We start from the raw sequence: 22,364 nt of genomic DNA, 5'->3' as shown, positions 1-22,364 counted from the left end.
CAATAAAAGAGAAATCTCTCTTTCTCACATTCCTGGCTGCTGGGAGTGCGGGATCGACAGTGTGGGAAAAATCGATCCCACACTTTCAGAAACCGTCCCACACTCTGCGTAAATATTACACAAGCTCTGATTGGATGATAAACAGTCTGTTTTGTTCCACGCGCAAAATGTTATCCAATGGCACGACAAGTAACACATGGACCAGAACTACAAAGTAAGCAGGTCAAAGTACAGTGGCAGACGACAGACTTGTCACGATTTTGGATAATGTTGTACATGTCCAATGTGAATTTAACGCATTTTGTGGTCATGTGAGAAAAAGAATCTCACACACCAAGGACCTGGGATCAGATTTCTCACACGAGTTGGGGATATTTTTTCTCACATTCCTGGCTGCTGGGAGTGCGGGATCGAGAGTGTGGGATAAATCGATCCCACACTCTCAGAAACCGTCCCACACTCTGCAGTAAATATTACACGACCTCTGATTGGATGATAAGCAGTCTGTTTTGTTCCACGCGCAAAATGTTATCCAATGGCACGACGAGTAACACACGGACTAGAACTACAAAGTAAGCAGGTCAAAGTACAGCGGCAGACGACAGAGTTGTCACGATTTTTGATAATATTGTACGTGTCCAATATGAATAAACGCCTTTTGTGGTCATGTGAGAAAAAGAATCTCACACCCCCAAGGACCTGGGATCAGATTTCTCACACTCGTTGGGGATATTTTGTCTCACACTCGCCTGCGGCTCGTGTGAGACAAAATATCCCCAACTCGTGTGAGAAATCTGATCCCAGGTCCTTGGGGGTGTGAGATTCTATTAGTCTCACACTCGCCTGCCCTCGTGTGAGACAAAATATCCCCAACTCATGTGAGAAATCTGATCCTAGGTCCTTGGGGATGTGAGATTCTATTATTCTCTCTCTCTGTATGTGTTGTACATCACATTCAATATATGTAAATCAGCTTGTAGGTGTCAATCACGAAGAGACAATATAAACATGTATTATTTCAATAAAAGAGAAAAAATCTCTCTCTCTCTCTGTATATATATATATATATATATATTATGATTTATACCACTCCAGGTCATGTGACCTATTGTTCTTGCCATCCATTTTTCCCTGAAATCACAACTGAAACCTATTGTTCTCATGCAAATTAGTAATCCGTCACACTTTTATTCATATGTAAATAAGTAATCACCACACTTTAATGAAAGAAAATCATTATCATATCAATAAAAGTGTAGTGATTACTCATTTAACTATGAAAAAAAGTATGACTGATTACTACTTTGCATGAGAACAATAGGTCAAGTCGAGATGTCTAAAGTATTCACACACATTCAATAATACAATGAAGAAAATTTGTTCAACTGATATATTATAGTATCACAATTTATAATTCAATTTTAACTTTCTTTGGACCATGCTCAATGTCAGCAACATGATTTGTTGATGAAGACTGTCCATCTTTAGATTCGGCGTCTTCTTAGGTTGGACCAATCCTGTCTGTTTTGTTACATTGTTTTGTCGCAACTTGAGAAACTGGTTTACTTACAGATTCCTCTGAGTTAACACTAGATGGAGGTGATAGTAATATATTCGACACATGCTTTTGTAGTGCAGTAGACATACATTTGAGGCGCGTAAACCCTCATCTGATCTGGGACCTGTTTGTTCTTTGATAAGCTGCTCATCTAATCCCTGATGGTACATTGCCGCATTCACCTGAAATTATGAAACACAAGACATGTGTGACAAATATCACGGAAATAAGTACAGCCTTTTTGTAACGTTTGTGGAATAGTCGAAAGAAATTCTGTGATACTGCCGCACACACAAAAAAGTATTTTGGTCAATGAATTTAATTTTATAACGTTACAGAATTCGTTTGTGTATTAATATATTTTAGTAAAAGATTGAATTACCTTGCCAGAATGTCCAGTGTGCTGGCCCTCTATCCAAGTAATCTTGCACATTTGCTTTGTGTAAAGACGTGTATTTTCTGGCATGAGAACTTGATTATCCCTTGGCAAGGGTCATCAATAGTACAATCCCGTCCGGTGGTATCATATATAAAGTTGAGTACACATCGTGGATTTTATGCGCTCCGTAGTAGTGGCTTCTCTTATAGTGCATTTTGCCCGTGTAAAATCCACTTTGGTTGTTTTTACATGGCTGTCCATGGAACTCTAGGAAGTCTCTTGGGTCCTCAGATCAGACAAGTTGACAAGGTCCATCTTGACCAGTCAAAAACACCAAAATGGCATTGAAAGCCTGATGCATCCACGAGGCAATCACATGCATGTACAGATTGAATTCCTTCTCGCTAGCCAATAGCCAATAAGATAGAGTAAGGCAAGCCATTTTATTTAACCAATCAGACTAAAACAGTTTCCTTCTACACAGGTGCATTATACGACTCTGTATAGCTCTTATTCAAATGCAGATTTGCAGTTGACCGGAGCCCCTGTCCTACTTGTCTGTGATAGGTCATTCTCCCGAACTCGCATGCCAGGTGCATAATGACCTCTGTGAATCTTTCGACGTACAATGAGTCACTCCATTCCATTATGGGTATTCAAATCAAAAGTAGACGATTTATTGACAGTAATTTTCAAATTTTAGAGAAGATTGGCCTGTTTTTCGTGGTATAAGTCGTTAATCGCACCTCGTAGGTGAGCTGTTACAGTTGTAATCACCACACTTATGGTCAGGAACTTGTAAACATCACTCGGCCTTCGGCCTCGTGATGTTTACAAGTTCCTGACTATAAGTGTGGTGATTACAACTGCAACAGCACACCTACTCGTGCGATTAACTATACATAACTTACTTTTTATTGGTAGAACCTTGTCATGATATTGTTGACATAATGTTTTTGAAAGCATTTCAAAATATCCCACTAGCTGATGTAGCTGGTCAAAATCTCTTGCAGCTTCACAAATTGCTGAACATGCTGAAATAGATTAATAAAATATTTGAAAACCGTGAAATCCTTAACCCCTTGACTACCAAGGCCAATGTAATCCTATATACCAGGCCCCTTATGTAAATATTGATAAAATCTGGGTGTGGTCATTGCATGAACACTGCTTAGAGTAAAATTTAAGTAAGTACCAATAAACCATATATTTTCTGAATCAGCATGAAATTTCCCACTTTTTTCATACATAAGTTTTGTATTTCCAGGTCACGTGACTGATCACATGACACATCATGTGACCAGAGTTGGCAAAGAATATGAATATTTGAAGCATCAGGACGTGTTTGAATCCATAAAATGATGCAAATTTGAATAGTTGCAATTTTCATGGCATTGTTTTTACATATATGTAATAATAACTACCCTTTACTTTATTTATTGATGTTCCTATCTAAGATTTTTCTCACAAAAGGCAGAGTAAATGAACCATAAACATCAGCATCTGACATGATTCTGTATTTGAAAATCAACACATTTTATATTTGTAAACACCTGCTTTATGTCTTCCTTGCAGAAACTTGCATCGAAAATGGTTATGATTTATCAAAAAATATTTCACAATATTTAAAAATAAATTTTAGGGAACAACATATCACATGACCAAACACATGACCAGTCATGTGACCAGTCATATTGATAATATGGCTGCTATAAAATTTCACTGGCTTATAGTAAAAAAATGTCTTTCCTCTAGTTTCATTCACGAATATTGCTGTTAATAGAACATATTTACATATAAATCATTTGTTTCCAATAAATAAACATTTCATATCATTAAAAAAAAACCAATAAACATCTTCGCGATCGTCTGTACTTCTGAAAATTGTAATCAATCAGCTCGACGCTTCAGTGACCAGCCTGACCTTTCAGGGTCGAGGTCATGGGTCACGACATTTGCTTCTGGATTTTGGCCATACTCGGACTTACGGGGGCGCAATCACATTCTGGCCAGATCGGAATACATCAATCTTAGTTGCGCTGCATGCCGGTGCCGAAATTACAGGACTTTTAGCGACAAAAACGAAGCAAATACGCCTATTTAGCTGTGCCGGATATTTCCGGCACTCAAGGTATATGGTAATTCAATATGGCGCCGGAAATATCCGGCGCCATAGGTAGTCAAGGGTTAAAGCACCAAACAGCTAGAAAATTTCACAATACAGAACAATAAATGGACTTGTGGCCTGTACCGGTATGTCTCTACTGAAGTTTTTAACAGAAAACTATTTTGAAACTTGAAAAGTAATTTTTTTATAAAGTACTCAAAATGGATATTGATTATTGGCTTTCACAGTTTATGAGTCAATTATTTCAACAAATGCATCTCTAGAGGAAAGACTGAATTAGTACATCTCACAAAAAACGTAAAAGTATCAAGACAACAGTTATATGCAAAAACAAGAGCTATTCAGCACAAAAGAAAGTTTGTCCAAGAATACAATTTGCAATTAAAGGTATACTGTCACCTGTTCCAATTTTGTCACAGTTACCATTTAAAAAAAAGAAAATTTAACCTATCACAGATTTTAAGCAGGTTACTGCTTTTAAAAACAGCACCCTCACATGATCATTTTGAATACCCAGGAACACACCTTTCACCATATGTGGGCATGGTTAGATTACAGGTCACTGTATACCTTTAATGACACCATTTCAACATATCAGAATGAACCTCTAAGATTGAGAACATGTAATCCATAGTTGAAAGCTACGACACAAAGCTGTCAGATACAAACATATAATACAAAATCACCAGAACAACCTCTACAGTATTATCCAGTGGAGCATTATCACTCAATTTCAAATGGATCGCAAATGTACTTGCAGAGAGAAAGAACTTTTAATAAACATTTTGTGATCAAACACATTAAAACAAGTGACCTAGCGGCCGATATAGCTCCGCTGTGTTTATGTAGAGAATAACTTTTTTTGACACATGTTGATGAAGAAGGTGGAAATCTTTGATGGCTCAATGCAGTGGCCAGAAAAAGTGGCTAAAATAAGGTGCAAAAATACACAATTGAAGATTTCATCATACTTTGAATATATCACATCAGATCATCCCTAAGAACATGTCAACCAAAGCTATCTGATGAGTAGTAATATTTAGCTACTATAACCTATAGTCTGTAGAAGCTATTGGCATGGGTATCCGTCCAGCGTCCAGCGTCCGTCGTCAGTCTGTATGTATGTATGTATGCATGTCCATTTGTGAGGCGTCCGTCCACTCAAATATCTTGAGAACCGCAGTACTTACTGATTTGATATTTGTTGTGTAGATGAAAAATATGATTTTGAGAAACTATTTTTTTAAATTTTTTGATATTTTTGAAAATATGCAAATTAGTGCCAAAAAGGCGTTTTTTGTAAAAAATCTTCTTCTTCATAACAACTGGTCAGACAGCTTTGTAATTTGGTGCACAGGTCCCTAGGGATAGCCTAATTGTGATGAAATATGCAAATCTGTATTTTTAAGGATTTTTTTTGTCATTTTTGGTCAAAACTTTATTTTATCAAAACCGCTCGTCTGACAGCTTTGATATTTGGTATATAGGTTTCTACAGATGAACTAAATATGATATATTGAATATATGGTGAAATCTGCAATTTTGTATTTTTGGTGCAATTTTTGCCATTTTTGGTCAAAAAATGTGTTTCTCAAAAACTACTTGTCTGATGCCTTTGATATTTGGTATACAGGTTCCTAGGGCTTGTCTTAGTGTGATATATTGAAATTTGATGAAATCTTCAATTTTTGTATTTTGGGGTCAATTTTTGCCATTTTTGGTCCAAATATTTTTCTCAAAGTTCCTCACCTGATAGCTTTGATATTTGGTATACAGGTTCCTAGGTTTTATCTTAATGTAATATATTGAAATTATGATGAAATCATCAATTTTGTATTTTTGCAGCTAATTTTGCCATTTTTGGTCAGGCCATCCTGAAATGAGCTATCAAAGATATCCACCTTCTTCATCAATACATGTGTCATAAAAAGCTATTCTCTAAATAGCACAGCAGAGCCCTGTCAACTGTTGGGTCGCTTGTTTTTTTTTTCAAAAACTGCTGGTCAGACAGCTTTAATATTTGGTTTACAGGTCCCTAGGATGACCTTAGTGAGATAATTTCATACAGTCAGGAAATACTTAATTTTGTATCCATGCCTATGGTAGCTTCAGTGACTTTGACCCCATGTTTTGAGAATAAAATTTTCAGATCAAAATGGCAACAAAAATAAAAATTGCAGATTTCATCATAATTTCAAAAGATCAAATTGAGTGCATCTATAGAAACCTGTATACAAATTTCAAAGCTGTTAGACCAGTACTTTTTGAGAAACACATTTTTTGACCGAAAATGGGAAAAATTGCCCAAAAATTAAAAATTGCAGATTTCATCATTATTTCAAATAAATCATTTAGTTCATCTATAGAAACCTGTATTTCAATAGGGTGATCTGTAGGAACCTGTATACAAAATTGCAAAGCTGTCAGATGAGTAGTTTTGGAAATACACATTTTTTGACCAAAAATGGAAAAAATTGCCCCAAAAATACAAAATTGCAGATTTCATCATAATTTCGATAAATATCATTTAGTTCATCTGTAGGAACCTATATACCAAATTTCAGAGCTATCAGATGAGTAGTTCTGAAAATACACATTTTTGACCAAAATGGCAAAAATTGCCCCAAAACTACAAAATTACAGATTTCATCAGAAATTCAATATTTATTACTTAGTTCATCTATAGAAACCTGTATACCAAATTTCAAAACTATCAGATCAGTTCTTTTTGAGAAATACATTTTTTGACCAAAAATGGCAAAAATTGCCTTAAAAATGCAAATTTGCATATTTCTGCCCAATTTGAAGAAATCTGAAAATAATTATCCCTAGGGACATATGTACCAAATATCAAAGCTATCTGACTGGTAGTTTTGAAGTAGAAGATTTTTAAAGATTTTTTTAACAAAAATCACAAAAATTGCCTTAAAAATACAAATATGCAAATTTCACAAAAATTTGAACAAATCTGACTGAAGTCACACTAAATAAACTGCATATCAAATTTCAAAGCAATCGGACAAGCGGTTTCAGAGAAGAAGATATTTTTACCAACCAGATATGAACTGAAAATGCTATCAGATGAGTAGTTCTGAAAATACACATTTTTGACCAAAAATGGCAAAATTGCCCCAAAACTACAAAATTACAGATTTCATCAGAAATTCAATATTTATTACTTAGTTCATCTAGAGAAACCTGTATACCAAATTTCAAAACTATCAGATCAGTTCTTTTTGAGAAATACATTTTTTGACCAAAAATGGCAAAAATTGCCTTAAAAATGCAAATTTGCATATTTCTGCCCAATTTGAAGAAATCTGAAATAAATTATCCCTAGGGACATATGTACCAAATATCAAAGCTATCTGACTGGTAGTTTTGAAGTAGAAGATTTTTAAAGATTTTTTAACAAAAATCACAAAAATTGCCTTAAAAATACAAATATGCAATTTCACAAAAATTTGAACAAATCTGACTGAAGTCACACTAAATAAACTGCATATCAAATTTCAAAGCAATCGGACAAGCGGTTTCAGAGAAGAAGATATTTTTACAAACCAGATATGAACTGAAAATGCTCACGTGTTTCATTATTATTGCAGTTATGTGTAAATTTGAACCTTTGCCACATGTTTGCAACTTCATCGAAAGTATTATAATCAACATAATGAACAATATTCACCGCCGATTAACTCTAAAAGATCATGAAGTATACAAATATGTAATTAGCTGAAATAAAAATATTGAAGTTTTTTGACTGCTGTCATTGTACCACTACTTTATATAGCAAGTGTAATTACCTTTAGCCAAGTCCTTCAAGCCATATATGCCAAACTGTGAAAGCTCATTAGATATGCAAATTATAAATTAGCTGACATGAAAATTTGAAATGACTTTCGATATCGTTTTAACCTGGTATAATCATCAATGTACATAGCATGTTTTGCCAACTTTGATCAAATAAATCCCAGTACATATCCTTAATTAGAAAATATCATGGAAAATGCAAATTAGGAATTGGCTGAAGAAAAAATGCTTAATGACTTTCAATAATGTTGTATCATAGTATCTGTAATGTATATAGCAAGTTTCATCAACTTTGGTCCAGTCAAATCAGATATATATCCCTAATTAGCAAAGTTCATTAAATATGTAAATTAGGAATTGGCTGAATTCAAAATGCTTATTGATTTTCAATAATGTTGTATCATAGTATCTCCAATACATGTAGCAAGTTTTGTCAACTTTGGTCAAGTCAGTTCAGATATATATCCCTAATTAGGAAAGTTCATTAAATATGCAAATTAGGAATTGGCTATAGAGAAAATGCTTAATGACTTTCAATAATATTGTATTCTAGTGTCTTTAATGTACATAGCAAGTTTCATCAATTTTGATCAAGTTAATTCAGATATATATCCCTAATTATGAAAATTCATTTAATATGCAAATTAGGAATTGGCTGAAGTAAAAATGTCTTTTGACTTTCCATAATGTTATATCACAGTATCTTTGATGTATACAGCAAGTTTCAACAACTACAATCCAGTTAATTTAGATATATATCCCTAATTAGGAAAGTTAATTAAAAATGCAAATTTTGAATTGGCTGAAGTTAAAATGCTTAATGACTTTCAATAATGTTGTATCATAGTATCTTTAACCCTTTTCCTGCCAAGTCGGTGAAAATCCGCTTGAAATTCGGTGTAGCTAGAAGCTGAGCAGCCACGGCCGTTATTCTCCTAAGGCGGTGGAAATCGGGCTACTTTTTGGTACCCCCTTTCCTGCCTAGTCGACGGAACTACGTGTAGCAAACCCTTGCTCACGCTAGGGGTCGTACGAGGACAGGTTTTGGGCTAGGAACGCGTTTGCTCTGGAAATGGGTTCACAGGGAGTCCAAGGACAGGGAAAGGTGCAGAAGCTACCCAGCCAGTCCCCCACCCCGTTGGGGGACTGGTTTTTTGGGGGGGACGAGTAGCGTACTTGGCAGGTTAGTACGGTGACGTATCCTAGCGGAGTTTGGTCTAACTTGGCTCTGAGCCACTACATAGATTGCGGCCGAAATTGACCGTCTCGGCAATGCTAATCTATAAGGCAACCGCCTAAGACCGCCTCAGCTGGCGGTGCAATTTTTGCCAATGGTGCGAGACGAAAATCACGGACTTAGTCCTGATTGACGGAAGTGCGGACGGATTTGACGGACTCGGGTTGATTAGTCCCTGACATGGAACTGATCCGAACGGACTTGAGCGACATTTGTGAAGGGTAACCACCGCTTTTAACCGACTTGTTACCTTCTCGAAAAGACTACCCACTCAGATGTCGGACGTTGTCGGCTGCACTTGGCTCTAGACGTTCAAGCCGTGCAACGAAACACACCGCCTCAGCCTTGCCATTCACGAACAAGGCCTCGAAATTTGATACCATTGTTCACCGACTTGGCGGCTGCGGTTAGGTGCGTGAACCGTTGTTCACCGACTTGTTACGCCTATGTTGTCCCTGTGAAGTTCGGCTAACGGCCGAGTCTAACGGGAGTTGGCAGACCTGTGTTTGGTTTATACCGTGGTATGACCGACTCAGGTAGAGGTACCTGTCGGTATATTCGAGTTTTACGCACTCGGGCGTCAATGACGGGTCGTCATCACCGCTGATGACGTAGACATGCTGGCCATGTTATTTGAAGGAGCCATGATTGCCCAACGGATGAGGCTGAGACAGCTGTTGACAATTTTGGTATCCTTCCTCTTTGACCGCCTTAGTTGGGTAAGCCGCTCGGCAGGCAACGGTTATGACCTAAACAAGCCGCTGAAGCACTGTTCGTTGCCGTACAAGAACGAGACGGCCAGTCCATTACTGCTTAATGGGCGATCGTCGGGTTGGCTTGTCACCGACTTGGATGACAATACGCCTTGCGCAGGCGTACTTAGAAGGGACATGAGGTTAAAGATACGGGTTTCCCACCCGTACTGAACATGGGCTTGGGCCAACGTCCTTGGGTGGCAGGTGCGCATGCCACGTACCCAGCTGGACGGAATGTCAAGTTGAGATGCTAATGACATTGACTATGTATGCTAAGTGCTCGAGGGATTTGCATTGCAAACGAGTATTATTAGCATATCAAATGGTACGGACGGGCAATTTACATGACGGGTAGGAATGTCAGCACCGGTTGGTGGCCTGATTGCCGTAGGTTCATTATAATAACAGGTGGCTGCATATATTAACACCCCTGCGTCAAATCATGTCCAGGGCTTTGTTTCCCTGTGGCTTTAAAAGGGTGGGACCTGCTAGTCTGTCGACACTGTTCCAGACATGAGCTTGACGGACCGCAAAAGTTTTCTGAAGGCGAGCAGACGACTGAAGCTCAAAGATGCAGAGTCTCCGGGCGGTAGTGGTAGCGATCGTTGTGATGTCCCTAGTAAACGTTCGAAGAAGTCGGGCAAGAAACGCGCCCGTAAGGCGAAGCTATCTCCGGCTGGAAAACCCAGTGGTAAGCGTAAACGTAAGACTGATCGTTCTAGCCGATGATGATGGTGGGTCACCGGTTGCCAGTGGTTCTCACCCGGCTGCTCCGGGAGAGACTACTTCACCTGCAGAGACATCTGCTGCTCTTGTGGGAGATACTTCACCTGCACAGACTACGTCTGCTGCTGCTAGTGAGACAGTTAGTAACGAGACGGCTGATGCCATTGGTTCTCCCCCGGCTGCTCCGGGAGGACACCACCTGTTGCGTGCACCATGAGCCCTCATCCTGCGTCAGGAGAGGTTCCTGTGCCCAGTGCGAAAGAGCTTGAGTCCTCGTCATCAGCAGAGGCTGCCCAGCCCGCTCCTGCCATAGTTTCGTGTGCTGCGATGTCCCCGCCGAAAAAGATAGTGCGGAGGGTTCGTTATCAGGATAGCCCACCTGATTTTGAGCCAGATATGATCCTTGATGCCGCTACGGGCGAGTTCAGACCCAGACGCCCAGACGATGGTGATATCACCGCTGAGTCCGACTCGGAGGTTGACGAGGATGCGGCAGAGGACGATGACTTTTATGACAGGCAGTATGTAGGTGAGGCAAGCTCTGACGACGATGATGACGTTGCTGCTGTGTTGGCGGAGGACGACACCCCTCCTGTCTGGCGTATGTCGGAAACTACCGATGCTAATATATTTGAGGAGATCGATTTTGACCATGAGAGAGGACCGACTTTCACCTTGCCCAGCCACTCCCGTGAGATCGATTACTTTTTAAAGTTTATTCCAGCTACACTGATCCGATTGGCAAAGGACGAGAGTAATAAATACGCCAAGTTCCACCAGCGATATATCGCTAGAAAGATCGATAAATACTGGCGTAACGCTGACTACCGAGAGGTGCAGGCGTTCATGGCGTCTTAGTCTGTATGGGTATCGACCGTAAATCATCAGTGGAGGATTATTGGTCTAGCGATCCATTTCTGAGAAACCAGGGTATTTCTACTGTGATTACCCGCAGTCGCTTTCAGCAGCTTATGCGATATTTTCATCTGGCAGACCCAGAGAACGATCCACGTCGTGATCCTGATGAGGCACGCCGCCGACATCGGTGTCAGGAGGATCCCCTTTATAAAATCAATCCATGGATGGAGCCCATAGTTGACAGGTGCGTAAATAATTATAAGATGGGTAGAGAGATCTCCATCGACGAGGGCATGGTGCGATTCAAGGGCCGTTCTAAATTTAAGCAGAGATTACCGCATAAGCCTGACCGAGACGGTTTTAAGATATGGCAGCTTGCGACTCCACCACTGCATACATCGCTAACTTTGCACCGTACCTAGTGTGAAATTTCGGGATCGGACTGATGGGAGACGGCAGGAGCGAGGTGTGGTGAAAAGAATTACGATGGAGCTGGTCCAGCCATTTTGTGGATATAATCACAGCCTATTTTGTGATAGCCTGTTTAGCACGGTCGTTACTGCTAGAGAGCTGATGGAGACCGGGATCTACATGGTCGGGAGTTTTAACCGCCGTAATCGTCGCACCATGCCCCCTCAATTAATTCCGCCGGGTAAGAGGAAGCGCCTTCCTCTGTCTGTTGGGGATATGAAAGCCACGACCAGAACGGACTCTCGTCTTAACATCACTGCTTATCAGGATAGTAACGCTCAGGTGCTGATCTTGAATACGGTCTATCCACCCTTGGAGTGCGTGCCAGTGGGGAGGGAGACGAGCAGCGACAAGTGCCTCTGTCGCTGTATAATTATCGCCGGTACATGGGAGGTGTCGACCGAGCCAACCAGAAGCGCAAGTACTTTCACACTGGGCGCAAGAATCACAGATGGTGGACATATCTGGCATGTTACCTGATTGATGTTGCCCTGGTAAATGCATATATATGCTTCAAGCATGTACACCCTGATAGTAAGCTGACCCATAAGATGTTTCATCTGCGTGTCGGGAAACAACTCATTGGCGGTTATTGTGGGCGATCGCAGCCCAGTGTGAGAGAGGTCGAGGCCACCGTTTCTCTTGCCTCGTACATAAATCCACAAAATCAGCCGATGCACGTTGTCAGCCGTTTGGAGGGGCGGCAGAAATGCTGTAAAGTATGCAGCAGAGAGGGTAAGACCACTGCGAGCGGACGACTGTCTGAGACGTCCAAAGGATGTAGTCTGTGCGGGGTTCATCTTCACGAGGGCGAGTGTTTTGCGGCTTTTCATCATCGCATGATGCTACGAGGTAAGAGGAGCGTTGGCGTGCAGACCTCTACTCACACAGCCCCGACGACACCCATCAGCAAGAGAACCCGACGTAAATAACGGACAGGGGATAGCTTCGCCTTACAGTGGCTTGACTGTATTATTAACACGGACCATGATCACATTTTGAGCACGGTTGTGCCGTTTGTTTGTGCTTTACGATCCGCTGATTGTAAATTGAAACACGGATTATTTTGTACAATCCCCCGATTGTAATCTTTGTAACACGGACCATGCACTCGGACGTCGAGACAGACTCTGAGATTTATTATTCGGCATAATGTAAATTATTCCCGAATAAAATACTATCTATGGATCGCATATTTTCGTTGTTTGTTTTGTTTAGACGGATTATTTTGTACAATTCCCCCGATTATTATTTTTGTAACACGGATCTGCCACCCCCTTTTAATTTTTGAAACACGGACCATGCACTCGGACGTCGAGACAGACTCCGAGATTTATTGTTCGGCATAATGTAAATTATTCCCGAATAAAATACTATCTATGATCGCATATTTTCGTTTCTTTCTTTTTTACCCCCACTTTCGTTTTTGGCAGATCCGTAAGGACGCTATAGTAATGGATGAACGTGCGTTGTATCACGTGGGAGGGGCACAGCCCAACGGAGGCTGTGCTCGTGCGACGTAGACGTTGTACCGACCATCTGTCGTTTGGGTTAGTGCATAGAGCAGTTGCACTGTCCAGAGCTAAGGTGGTACAAAACTGCACCTTAGTAACAACTGCACAACTAACCTGTTAGGAAACGGTAACACTAACGAGCTAAGTGTGCACTGAACTGGCCAAACTACGTACACGCTTCCTTCAATGGTGGAACTATGTCGTTGACACTACGTCAAAGCAGACTGCACTGTGCGACTCTTCCAAGTCGTTCAAAGTACGTGGCCAAGTGACACAACCCAGGGGAAACAGGACAGGTTTGAGGGTGCTGCCGCACCCATAGCACTAACCCCTGGGTCTTCTACTAACCCACGAGCGAGGTGATGTTTCCCCGGTGTGGCCGTGCGTGCCGGCGAACGAGCTTTACTTCCGCGAAAAGTAAGCTAGAAAAGGGCATAAAAGTGCACGTCCCCCGGGGCAAACAACGCCCGTGACCTCGTCATTTTCTGGACACAACCTCATCAGCGGTTGCCCCTCTATATGGGCATGCAAAAATTTTTGAAGTCTAACACGTATATGGTCGGTAATCGTACCCCGAAAATGCGGTATTTTCCCGCCAAATGCCTGGCAGGAAAGCGTGCAGGAGAGCCTATCTTCTGTAGACACGGAAAAGGGGGCCGGTTTTGACCGACTTGGCAGGATAACGGACAGGGGCGCTCGGCAGGAAAAGGTTAATGTACACAGTAAGTTTCATCTACTTTGGTCCAGTCAATTCAAATATATATCCCTAATTAGCAAAGTTCATTAAATATGCACATTAGGAATTGGCTGAAGTTAAAATGCTTAATGACTTTCAATAATGTTGTATCATAGTATCTTTAATGTATACAGCAAGTGTCATCTACTTTGGTCCAGTCAATTCAAATATATATCCCTAATTAGCAAAGTTCATTAAATATGCAAATTAGGAATTGGCTGAAGTTAAAATGCTTAATGACTTTCAATAATGTTAAATCATAGTCTCTTCAATATACATACCACGTTTGGTCAATTTTGATCAAGTCAAATCCGATATATATCCCTAATTAGGAAAGTTCGTTAAATACGCAAATTAGCAACTGTCTTTCATGTCATCCCTTAATGGTTCCCGTTGCTGATACATCTTGGTGTTATCAACATTTGTAGCAAATCTCATCAAATTGTGTGGTGTTGTTTTTAATGTATATCAATTTTTTCTGAAATCATTAATTATGCAAATGAGCAAAAAGTATGCAAGCCACACCCACCAAAAACTAATCAGTTCTTGCCATTTGCTAACTGAATCTATGTACCAGATTTGATTCTGATCTGATCAGCCGTTTTTGAGATATCGGACCAACAGACAGACAGACAGACACACAGACAGACAGACTGACAGACAGACAGACATCGCTGCGACATATGCCCACGTGTGTGAACACGTGAGCAAAAAACACCAAAAAATGGCCCAAATATACAAATATGGAAATTTCACCACGATTTGAACAAACTTAAGTGAGGTCACCCCAAGTGAACTGCATATAAAATTTCAAGGGAATTTGACTTGCGGTTTCAGAGGAGAAGGCAATTATTCACGGACGACGACGACAGACGACGGAAAATCAACCTATTTGATAAGCTCCGCGTCACTGACAGCAGAGCTAAAAATCAATAAATTTTAACAAATAAAACGTAACAACTGAGTAAGTATGTGTCAAGGTGGTTTAACCACTAAACTTGTTTGTGTTAAAAGTATACAAAGTATCGGTACTATGAAGAATGGGAGACAACCGGTATTACAGTAATTTCGTGTAGGTGTGAATGTGAGGAAGACGTAATGGCTTATAAAGCAACAATTTTGATGAAACCAATAAATTATGATAAAATAACGTAGCACGGAAGCCCCAGTGATGGCATTTTGCCTGTCGCTCTAATGAAAGTCATTTTCAGGGAATGACATCCGCCATATTTGTTAGTCCTGATCGATGATGGATGAGCATTTCCTTTCATATGATACACTGATTTTGTTATTTGAAGCATTTTTTTCCAGATTTGAAGAATTTTTAATGGTTCTTTCAACAAATTTCACAGCTACATTAGTACAAATAGTACACTATATCAATACTTGTTTGATGAATTAATTGAATGCTAATAAAATCTAATTTCTGGTAATTTCATTTGCAAAACATACAAACATGGCTGTAGTCACCCTTTAGTTGCCATATCAGTACTTTATGGCACGCCCACCTGGAAGATATCCCATAATGCATTGATGTAAGTCCAACACTAAACCGGAAATCGGCTCACATGAGGGAAAATGCCAAGAGGATTTGACCGGTTAAGAAGGGCTTGACTACGCAGTTTCTGCGTAGTGAAGCGTCATTACGTATTCATGGTGACCCCTGGCCAGCTGTCAATATCTTTGGGGGCTTTTGTCTTTTGGCCTGCTTTGCATATGCGTCATTGGACACGACCTGCCAATCACCCAGGTAGTCAATTAAACTATTAATTGACTGTTTACCGACCCAATTAACACTATCCAGCAGTATCAGTCATATTTTAATCGCGTGGCCCGGGTGGGCACAACGTAGGAACGCGTGTATTTCTATGTGTACGTTTCACTTGTGGTGTTGTTTGTACCATCGTGCGTTTGAAGTCCTTGTTTCACCTACAGTATTACCTTCAAGGTGACAGGCTTACTATTAAAGTTCAGTATCATTGCACCGAGTTCTGCCCACTGTGAAAACCACTGTTTTGCCTACTAATTACTGCCCGTCGCTGCCGTCCTGAATGTAGCCTATCTATAGCTACAGTAATCAGTCAATATATAATACCCCGCGCCTTATACTTTTTATATAAACCACAGTCCCTCTATCCACGAGGGACTGTGTATAAACTTATAAAATCATAGTCCAAGCCGTAAAATTGTTGACTTTCGATCCGATATACAGGCTGATCGTTGAATCGCACCGGCGCATCCATGTTTACTTGCCCCATAAGCTTACTACTCTGCAAAGGGTGGGTAGATGGAATTCCTGGGCCAAAAATGAACACCGGGGCGAAACTTTTTGTGAACCCATGTGAAAACATAAATCATTTATCAATTTTGATATATACTCCTAAATTGTAAGTTTGATTGTAAAATCGAGACCACATTCAAGGGCTATGCAGACCGTCCATGTACGCACACAACAGTGGACAAGGAGGCGGCAAACACCTACTCACCAAGCACATCGAATCGGCGAAAAGAAGCATAAAAAAGCTAGGCTTATCGCCAAAACAAACGCGCCAAGCGCTAACAAAAACCCATACCAAGCGGTCCTTTTCAGGGCCACCAAATACTCCAAAAAGAGAACTACCAAAAAACCATAAAATGACATAGAACACACAAACACTTAAAAGAAATAACAAAAATCGTACACATAACAAACAACTGAAACACAACATTAAATACAAAATAAACAATCACCGTAACGTAACAGAAAAAATGGCCGTGGAAATAAATCAGCTATTTCCAAAGAAAAGCCGACAGCAACATGAAATTCAACAACAACCTATCATCGCTCAAACTATGAAACTCCGTAAAATAGTACTAGGCAAAAGCCTTAAGGTGGTTGGAAAGGCTATTTTTGCACCAATTCTTTTCTCAGAGTTAATGTCAAATTTCAAGTGTTAGAATCAAGATATTTAGTTCAAATTTTCAGGATAACTCCCTTAGTTAATATTTTCTCCAAAGAATATAAAAATTGTATATTTGCAGCCATGATTTTGAAATATGACACCAGTAAATATTAAAATTTAATTTTTCATATTTTTTTTACATATTTGAATTTAATAATAATTGGATAGTATTAATATTACCAAATTAGTAATAAATATGTTGACACTATTTATTGTAAGATTTGTACGGCAGGATTTGTAAATAAAATTTGTTTTTATGATTTTACATGGGTTTATATATCAAAAAATTATTAAAAATTCTTTCAAATTTCAAAATGTGATTTTTCAAAAAGTACTTCAAATACAGAAAATTGTGCCGTACAAATCTTATCTGTAACCTTGTTAATAGGCTGTAAAATTCCATGTCCATATCTCATTTCAAAGTTGGATTAAATTGGTATACAATTATGTAGGAAAACTGTTATTCTGTCAAAAATGTTGAAAACAAGCCATATTTGCACCCCTCTTTTGAAGTCATAGAGCAGTTTTTTGGTTAATCTCACTTTTGACACCTCTTTGACACTCAAAGAATCTAAAAATGCATTTACAATAGCAGTCACTCACTCTGAATGCCAGCACCGCCTTGTCAAACTTTCCTGAAAAACAGCAAATAATGACTTTCCCTTTTCAAACATTTTATTAAAAGCTAGGGGACCTCTACCATAGTTAATACACTAAGGACTCCCTAACTTATTCTTATTTGGTCAGTTTTTCAGAAGTTTTAACAGGCTGTAACTCTGCAATGCCTTTGTGCCGAAATGTCTAGTTTTTTTTATTCCACAAGAATGCTGACTACATTAATTTTAATAGTTTTGATGAAATTATAACTGACGCTCTAGCCTTTCCAACACCTTAAAATTAATTCGGACACCAACAAAACCAAACAGAATAAAACCACCTCAGGATTTCAACAAATAAAGTCGTAAAATGTGACTACGCTACATCGTGAGACACAAACAATCGCAACAACACCAATTCAAAGAAAAGTCAAATTGGGCTCCATGAACAACAAAAAACAAAAACTTGAAAGCTATCTGAAGCTGCTAAACTCGCACTTCTAGAGATACCCTTTCAAACAAGGAAACAAAACATGTCGCGTGCTAAAAGAATCGCGATAAACCAGCTTGCAAACAATAGACAAATTTCGGAAAAAAACCCTTCGACAACGGTCGGGTTTTTCGTCATTGTCACACAAACGATTAGGTACTCGAATGCGAAAGGCAATTACGCAACACTCAGTATTATACACAACAAGCCAGAACAAACAGTAAACAAAGTAAACGAACTATTAATCAAAATGTACGAGAACAAGCACATCAACCAGGATACTTGTAAGTATCTTGATCCAATAAACATAAAATCCGTACCCCGCAGTGGTACTTATTGCCTAAAAATTCACAAACCTCCGCAAAAATCTAAAAGACACACCAGTCAAACAAAATTTACCGAAGTAAAGAAACATAGAACAAACAAACCGAACCACCAAACGGACTCACAACGTGACCAAAAATTAATATACTTGCCTCGCTAATCGAAAAGCAAGACCACTAAAATGCATTAAAATAAATTTTCACAAACACAAACTAAGGAATGAATCTACACTGCGACTGATGAGAAACCACACTCGGGTTTCGAAACGCAAGCGTCAAAGGGCGACTCTATCAACTTTTGTAACAACATAGGTCCGGCTGCGTCTCGCCATAAGCTTTCCCCACACACAACAAACATTACCGTACACACTAATCCAAACTTCTCTACAAATATCCAAAGCGAAACAAACATTTTTATTAACACACACAATCGGATAAGAATGTAGGAACACTTTTTCGAAACGAATCAAACACAAACTCGACACAAAAACATTTAGGATAGTTAGGTGGGGAGCCTCTTTCACATTTTTTACATCTCGCTATACTGTCTATGATTCTAAAAATAAAGTCATCTGCCACTTTTTCTGTATACGCGGTTTGGCAAAACTCATCTCTTCAATCGAAAGTCGGGTGATTCCATGGTTCTTTGGGGCACTTAAGTGTACGTCGAGCTTAAGGAATGTGGTTACATTCGCGATGTTTTATTCGAAATTATTTATTTCTTCTAGGGCAAATGCATGTAATTCATGCTGTTGGAAATACTGGCCGCTCATAAACAAGACAATAAACTCAATATCTGTGCATCTTTACTTTTATTGTCAAAGTACCACCGACACCCACAAAAAAACCAAATGGTTCAGTCCAGGTATTTGCAACTCTGCCATCCGACTGGTCAACCGGAAATCAACCATAGGTGTCTTTTGGCACGCGTATACGCCAGTCACCTAGGCGACGGTAATCCGCACCACTTATCACCATCGGGAAGGTACTCCTCCCCTATACCACTGGCGATCCCGCCCTCAAGGCACTACGTCATTCGACCAAGCATTGTTATTGTAATTTCCTGCATAAAATTAACAGCGAGGTCAACCGGTCAAATGTCTTGGCATTTCTGGCATGTTGGCGTCGAGACACCAAGGCAAGCGGATGGCTTCGCTCATCCATCTTGCCCATATGGCAAGCAATTAAGGCTTATTGTAGGGGCTATTTTAAACACTAACGTGTAGTACCTTGTTTTCAGAGTTTGTCATCTTTTTGTTGTAGTAGATGGTAAAATGCAGTGCAGGGGGAAAACCGGATATTCGATTGCCATGGCGACAATTTCAGGGTTAAAAATATGAGGAAATTTGTGGCAAAGATATCTATTGAACGAAAAGTCATACAACAACCGAATTTTTTCTGTAGCATTCAGATGTATATGTATTACAATATGAACCTAAATCTATGACTGTATAAGATGTCAATATAAATTAAATCATAGTCATCTCGTAAGATTGAAAAATTAATAAATTTCACAACTTTCCGTCAAGTTTCTACTATGACATGATTGATGACCTTGTTTTTTGAGAGTTATTTTGTAAAGTATTTAATTTCACATATGTTGGCTGATTTCATTGCATTCCAACCATTCTTTCAAGAGTTATTACTGCCACAAGAAACGAATGCAGTACAAAAACACAATTGTTAGGAGTATTGGATTGAAATGTTTACAACATAAAGGTGATACTCATACTTCATGCAAAGTTTACGACCTCAAAATAGGGTATTGGACAAGTTTAAATTGTCAGTTAGAATTCTATTTACAAAAGCCTGGTTGTAATTGCTTTCTAAGTGAAAAATGAACTGTTAATTATCAAAAAAACATTGATTTTATAATCAGCATGATAATGAAATTCATGTGAGATTCTTTACTTGTTATGTATATGGACACCATAACGTCTAATATGGTTTGTTTTCTGGTTTAATTGCTATACCTGAATGAAAATCTTCATATGCCTTACAGTAATATCCACACAAAATATAAAACAGAATCATTTGTTGCAAATTTCTTCCCGATTACTCATTGATCTGGCTTTTTTAGACTGCAATTAGTCTCAAACTCACAATTTCCACAACGCCATATTTTTACCTCTGAAAAAGCTGCTTCAATAAGCAAGCAAATGGTCACTACTTCATACATGATGCCATAACTCAACAAAGTTTTTAGGCAACCAAAAATAGCGATTTACCTGTTTTGAATATATAATTAGACTAAATAAAATTTGACCAGGGGTCAGTGGGAAAAAAACGCGATTTTTTTTCGATTTTAGTTAATATTTTTTGAAGAATGATATAGCTTATTTGAAAGTATACATGTCGAGGGTGACAATGAAGGAAAAAAATAAATTTGATTTTTTGAGCATTTTGACCGACATTAGCCCAGACGATGCCTTGACCATAATGACGAAAGCCTTATTCCCAAAATCAGTAAATGATATGTAATCCACCCCCACTTCAGTGACACATGTTCCCTTGTCAGTAAATGACAAGGGGCAGGGGTATCCCAGGCCTCCCACAAGTATCAGATTGTTGTAGCAAATTCGAAGCAAGCAGCTTTTCTCATAGAAACAAGTTGCATAATGTACTCAGTAAAACGTTGGCAGGTAATGTAACATGAAAGTGACTGAGGTTGAAGTAACTAAGGCACCAGGATTGATCTGACCACAAACAACGACAAGAGGGTGTGAATTACTTGGGTCGAAACGGACAGGGATGAGGTTACCTGCTGCAGGGGCAGATCGTCCATGTAGCCGACACGAACACGAAGTGTCTGTTACCGGCTACCGAAAACTATGAAAAATGGTAAAGAATGAGCTACAAAATCACTATCAGTTTTAAGTTGCAGGTAGAAATAAGTCTGTGCCTTTGTATAAAATACTATAAAAATACTAGAAAGTGAACAACCACCTGAAAGGTTAGTTGAGGAGACCTTAACTGCATATCATTTGCATCTAATTGTCGGCTACATGGACTGTGTGCCGCTGCAGGCCTGGCTATGTTTATATATAAGGCGTCCCACATTTTAGAAAATCGCTGAAAGTAGGCAGAAAGAAAGCCCCCTTACATGAAGACGCAAGGGGGCGATTGGGGTAAGCTGACGGTTTGACACATTTCATACCATTAAGAGTCGAATATGATACTACATGGATGGGTTGACCTTAATAATTTCATCACAAAACGTCCTGGGAAAGGTGAATGCACTGGATGTTTGACCAAACTTTACAAAGCATCAATTTTTCGATCAAAATATTCTGCGTAGAACTAATGAAAATTCGTAAAAAAAATAGCACTGCCTGGTACATCAGGCAATAAAACATCGTTGGCGTGAAAATGAGTTTACTAGAAAATAACATAGTGGCTCTAAAATTAGTTTGAAAATTTAGCGTCTTTACTAGACTTGGTTCAAGTCGGTGAATTAAAAAAAAATAAAATCATTTATAATACCGGTAGTTTCTCTTGTGTCTCTCCTATTTCGTACAAACCTATCCGGAATTTGGCAGCTCATGCCAGGTTTTCCCAGCTATTGAATGCGTCGAGTTTGAGTCTGCGCGTAGTGAGTTAGTTTCTGCCGGATTCCGGGTGAAACTTCGCTGTATATAGCGTTCACCATCTCCTCATCGCGTTCACCTTACTCATTGCGTCCACTCACGCGCGCGTTTCACATGAAAGCAGAATACAAATCATTGCGTTCACTCCACTCAAACATTCACAAATCACAGACTTGAACCAAGTCTACGTCTTTACCGCGGTATCGCTAGATGGCCGTCATTTTTGAAGCGACGATGAAGTGGTGATTCTGGGA

General features: G+C 39.4%; 1 protein-coding gene across 2 annotated transcripts in view; it reads right to left on the bottom strand.

Annotated features, from left to right (window-relative positions):
- The window catches only part of LOC139142241 (zinc finger protein 157-like), a 48,034-nt gene that overhangs the window by 24,736 nt on the left and 934 nt on the right, over nt 1-22,364 (bottom strand). Inside the window, exon 2 of one of the 2 annotated variants that reach the window (XM_070712125.1) lies at nt 2,849-2,971. The exons of the other annotated variant lie outside the window; for it this stretch is intronic. Coding sequence (XP_070568226.1) covers nt 2,849-2,971 — 123 coding nt within the window. The remainder of the gene's footprint in view (nt 1-2,848; nt 2,972-22,364) is intronic. 2 annotated transcript variants of the gene reach the window in all.

The sequence above is a fragment of the Ptychodera flava genome, chromosome 10, assembly GCF_041260155.1.
Source record: "Ptychodera flava strain L36383 chromosome 10, AS_Pfla_20210202, whole genome shotgun sequence".
In the NCBI taxonomy this organism is placed as follows: Eukaryota; Metazoa; Hemichordata; class Enteropneusta; family Ptychoderidae; genus Ptychodera; species Ptychodera flava.
Note: the sequence above shows the minus strand (reverse complement) of the source record. Positions and strands in the feature narration are given on the sequence as shown.